This window comes from Poromitra crassiceps (assembly GCF_964638095.1).
Source record: "Poromitra crassiceps genome assembly, contig: HAP1_SCAFFOLD_504, whole genome shotgun sequence".
NCBI classification, from domain to species: Eukaryota; Metazoa; Chordata; class Actinopteri; order Beryciformes; family Melamphaidae; genus Poromitra; species Poromitra crassiceps.
In genome coordinates, this window is record NW_028151904.1 from 122,501 (window position 1) to 127,229 (window position 4,729).

The following is a 4,729-nucleotide window of genomic DNA, read 5'->3' on the forward strand; positions in this document are numbered from 1 at the left end:
TGTGCTTATAACTTATTAATTGTCTGTCAGGCATTGGGTCAATCATTAAGAGAGAGAGAGAGAGAGAGAGAGAAAGAGCGAGCAGAGCTTAAGTTGGTCACGATACTGTGGAAATGTCCTGCAGAAGCATTTTCACAACTGCTGAGTGTGATGCTGATGTGTTGACCTGATGCTCATATTCAAATTTCACTGAGCCGTAGCAAAGGTCAATTGAACTGTTTGCCACAGCCAAGATCCCACACAGGAAGTGGGAGCCACTATAGCAGTTTCTGGTTGGTGAGTTAGACTTGGAGCAGGATATTCTCCTATTGGTCACACAATTCTCGGCCCATGTTTTGTCAGTGTCTACATTAATGACCAACTGATTGTTTTGTTAGCAGAGTGTGATTTCATGAAATGTATTCAGGTTTGATATGAGAAATAGTTGGATGAATCAACTGAATCAACTGGCTTCAGATGTTCATCTGCACTATCACAGCAAATGTATTTGACTGTCTGACCACAGCTTGGAAAGCATCTTATTATATTCTGGATCAAATGTTACAGCCTGTACTTCTCAAGTTATGGTTCAGTACTTTAGTTGAATGACAAGGTTGTATGGTTGTATTGTCCACTGGTCTCTACTGACACCTGGTGGTTGAATCTGGTATAACACCTTAATTCCACTTAGTTTGTTTTCCTTGGGTACAAACAAGGGCTGGGATCAGTTCTCATACAAGTCAATCAATTCACAATGTAAATACAAAAAAAGAATGATTAAAGGTTCACTTTTAGTTTTGTCTCCTAACATGAACTTATGTGGCTCACTCTGTCTTTCAAGGTTCAAGTTTGGTACTTCATCCCCGGAGGGGAATTAGGCCATTAAAAAAAAGAGATTTGAGTAACGGTAAAAGACAGTAGGGACGCAGACAAATTAAATACAAGTAACACAAAGCAGAAACGGTGCAGAAACTAACAGTCAATAAATAACAATAATAACAATAACATATATTTCAATAGAAATAAATAATGTTCTGAATAAGAACAAGAAGTAGGCTACACTTGGGCAATTTTCTTTAACCTTAACAGTTTTTGTTGTGATATCTTATGGCCGTCTCTCTCTCTTTCTGTCTCTTGATCTGTTTTGCTTTACCTTCTAGAACTTCAAGTTGCTTCGGGATAAAACAGGTCAGACTAAGATAGGAGATCTGTCCCCTCTGGATATGAAAAAGGTGAGCTGTTGCCATGTAACGTATGCTCTATTTAATGCATGTTTGTGTCGTGCTACAATGTTTACACTGACATATTTCCTGCATGGATAAGTATGGTGAGGTTTCCCTAAGGCAGCGCTACGCTCATCCAGCCAGGGCCCAAAGTGAATGAATAGTGTTTTATGTTTATTTTACATGTATTTTTGTCGATGTTATATTTTCTGCCAGGTACATCGACTGGTGCTTGTGGAGATGACCGCTCTGTTCGACACCGCTGGGATAGAGATCAAAGCTCACAAAGCTGTCAAAGTCAAGGCTAAAGGTACACACACACTAGGGATGTCACGATACTAGAATTTCTACTTCGATACCGATACGCGATAGCATTTTCGATACCACGCGGCAGGATGACAACACATCAAGAGTCATAAAAAATAAACAAAGACAGATGGACAGACAGATGCATGCTTCTCCATAATCTAGATCCGATAAAACTCATTACAAACTTTGACCTTACACAGCAGATTACACCTGCTCTAGTCATCAGCCTATCATAACACAGCAGATTACATCTGCTCTAGTCATCAGCCTATCATAACACAGCAGATTACACCTGCTCTAGTCATCAGCCTATCATAACACAGCAGATTACCCCTGCTCTAGTCATCAGAATACTTTGAACTTGTTGAAGCAAAAGATACCCACCAATGACAGGGAGGGAGAAATCAGTGGTATGTTTGATTTTTCATTAAGAGAAAGCACTGCTGATATTGATACAGTTGCAAATGAGTATTGTATCTGTTTCAAATTGTTAGTATTGATACTTATCGATACCTGTTGCAAATGAGTATTGTATCCGTTTAAAAACTTTAGTATTGACTTTTATTGATACTATCGATACTTTTGACAACCCTAACACACACACACACACACACACACACAGAGTAGGAGCCAACCTCAAGGCTAAAAAAAAAGCTATCAAGAATAAGTTGCAGACTAACAAATATAATTGATATGCATAAAAGTTGAATTCAGAGATATATTTTGTTGTGTGTGTGTGTGTGTGTGTGTGTGTGTGTGTGTGTGTGTGTGTGTGTGTGTGTGTGTGTGCGCGCGTGCAGAGAGTGGTCTCTTCGGCGTACCCCTTGCCACTGTATTGGATCAGGACCAGAAGCAGAGGCGAGCTCCTGGGCCCAAAGTGCCAGCCATACTTCAGAGTGTAAGAACACCAACTAATCACATGTTTATTCTGCTCCCTGTTTGAAAACAGTAACAGAAGGACCAGACAATAATAATTTTCAAATTCAATCCAATGAAACCCAACTATCACCCAGCTGCAATGTTTAAATGACTCTCACGGTATATAGCCAATGGGCAACTCACAATTTAATTACCCATAGTATAACCCATTTATCACACTGATATTGGCTGAGTTTCCCAACAAAGAAGCTTCTTAAGAGTTAAGAAGCTTCTTAAGGAGTTAAGAAGGCTCCAAAGAAGTGTTTCCCAAACGCCTTCTTAACAGTCGAGAAAAATAAAAAAAATAGAAGGCTCTTAAGAAGCATCTTAACTGGAGCGGCTCACTTGATGGCACTCTGAGCCCAGCAGTGGGCCACGACTCAGTGGTTGAGAAACACTGTTAACACCTAATCATGGTCATGTTAAACTTTATTAAACATTATTTATTTCAGACATGGACTGCAGTTCAAATTGCTTTATATACACAGCATACAACAAAACAGAGAAACACTACAGAATTTAAGTGACCTTGGGTTCTGTGAAAGGTGCTATATAAATCCACAACATTATAAAAGGAATCCATTCTGATTAGAGGAATATAGCCTACGGTAAAACATTTAAAGCACAAGTAACCATACATACAGGGGAGATTTTCAAGTGTTCCCTAATTTTAAACACTAAAGGGTACATGAAAGAAAGGAAAAAGGGAAAAACACAAGAGGAACAGTGGACACAAGTATCTCCTTTTGCCTGACGCGGCTGGATCTGCCAGTGTTTTGTCATTAAGAAGGTGTTAAGAAGGCTCCAGACCCTTCTTACAAAACCTTCTTAACGAAAGATCATCTTAGCGCTAAGAAGCTTTTGGGAAACGCAGCCTTCTTAACGGAGGATAATTGGAAGATAATTTTAGGCTAAGAAGCAATCGGGAAACGCGTTGGCTTCGTTGGCTTCTTACGGGAGCCTTAAGAAGGGTCAAAGAAGCTTCTTAGCGCTAAGAAGCTTTTGGGAAACGCATGCCTTCGTAAAGAAGCAATTGGGAAACGCGTTTGCTTCTTAAGGGGGCCTTAAGAAAGGTTGAATTAGCTTCTTAGCGCAAAGAAGCTTTTGGGAAACCCAGCCATTGTACGCTTTATACTTCTAGTTTTTTTTTTTTTACAAATGTATGCTGTCTCTCTCTCTCTCTCTCTCTCTCCATAGCTTATCAATCATATTGAGAAAGAAGGGTTGGACACAGAAGGGTTGCTACGGATCCCTGGATCAGCCACTAGAGTCAAGGTCAGAAGTAGTCCTTTTCAAATAAAAGTGGCACTTGCAGGTAATTGTGGACAATACAATACGCCACCAGTGTGTCATGAACTTGTGTGACATTTGTGTGTGTGTGTGTGTGTGTGTGTGTGTGTGTGTGTGTGTGTGTGTGTGTGCGCGCGCGCGCGTGTGTGTGTGTGTGTGTGTGTGTGTGTGTGTGTGTGTGTGTGTGTGTGTGTGTGTGTGTGTGTGTGTGTGTGTGTGTGTGTGTGTGTGTGTGTGTGTGTGTGTGTGCGCGCCCGCCTCTCTGTCTGTCCCATATCCAGTCGGTGTGCCAGGAGCTGGAGTCCTCTTTCTATGACGGGCTGTTTCCATGGCCACAGCTGAAACAGCACGATGCTGGGAGCCTTCTGAAGCTCTTCATCAGGGAGCTGCCTCATCCATTACTGACTGTGGCGTATCTCAACGCTTTCATCGCTGTCAACAGTATGTACGCTGACAAGCCACGCCCACTCTGTTTGTATCAACAGTATGTACGCTGACAAGCCACGCCCACTCTGTTTGTATCAACAGTATGTACGCTGACAAGCCACGCCCACTCTGTTTGTATCAACAGTATGTACGCTGACAAGCCACGCCCACTCTGTTTGTATCAACAGTATGTACGCTGACAAGCCACGCCCACTCTGTTTGTATCAACAGTATGTACGCTCACAAGCCACGCCCACTCTGTTTGTATCAACAGTATGTACGCTGACAAGCCACGCCCACTCTGTTTGTATCAACAGTATGTACGCTCACAAGCCACGCCCACTCTGTTTGTATCAACAGTATGTACGCTGACAAGCCACGCCCACTCTGTTTGTATCAACAGTATGTACGCTCACAAGCCACGCCCACTCTGTTTGTATCAACAGTATGTACGCTGACAAGCCACGCCCACTCTGTTTGTATCAACAGTATGTACGCTGACAAGCCACGCCCACTCTGTTTGTATCGCCGTTAGTCACAGTTACAGTCTCAGAAGCTCATCAATGTTAACATAGAAATGTTGT

General features: G+C 42.0%; 1 protein-coding gene across 1 annotated transcript in view; it reads left to right on the plus strand.

Annotated features, from left to right (window-relative positions):
* LOC310771301 (rho GTPase-activating protein 18-like) overlaps positions 1–4,160 on the plus strand; it is a gene marked incomplete at its 3' end in the record, with an annotated part of 33,254 nt that extends 29,094 nt beyond the window's left edge. Inside the window, exons 8-12 of the mRNA XM_083663944.1 lie at positions 1,140–1,211; positions 1,419–1,512; positions 2,312–2,409; positions 3,627–3,704; positions 4,001–4,160. Coding sequence (XP_083520070.1) covers positions 1,140–1,211; positions 1,419–1,512; positions 2,312–2,409; positions 3,627–3,704; positions 4,001–4,160 — 502 coding nt within the window. The remainder of the gene's footprint in view (positions 1–1,139; positions 1,212–1,418; positions 1,513–2,311; positions 2,410–3,626; positions 3,705–4,000) is intronic.
* Between the last annotated feature and the right edge of the window lie 569 nt (positions 4,161–4,729).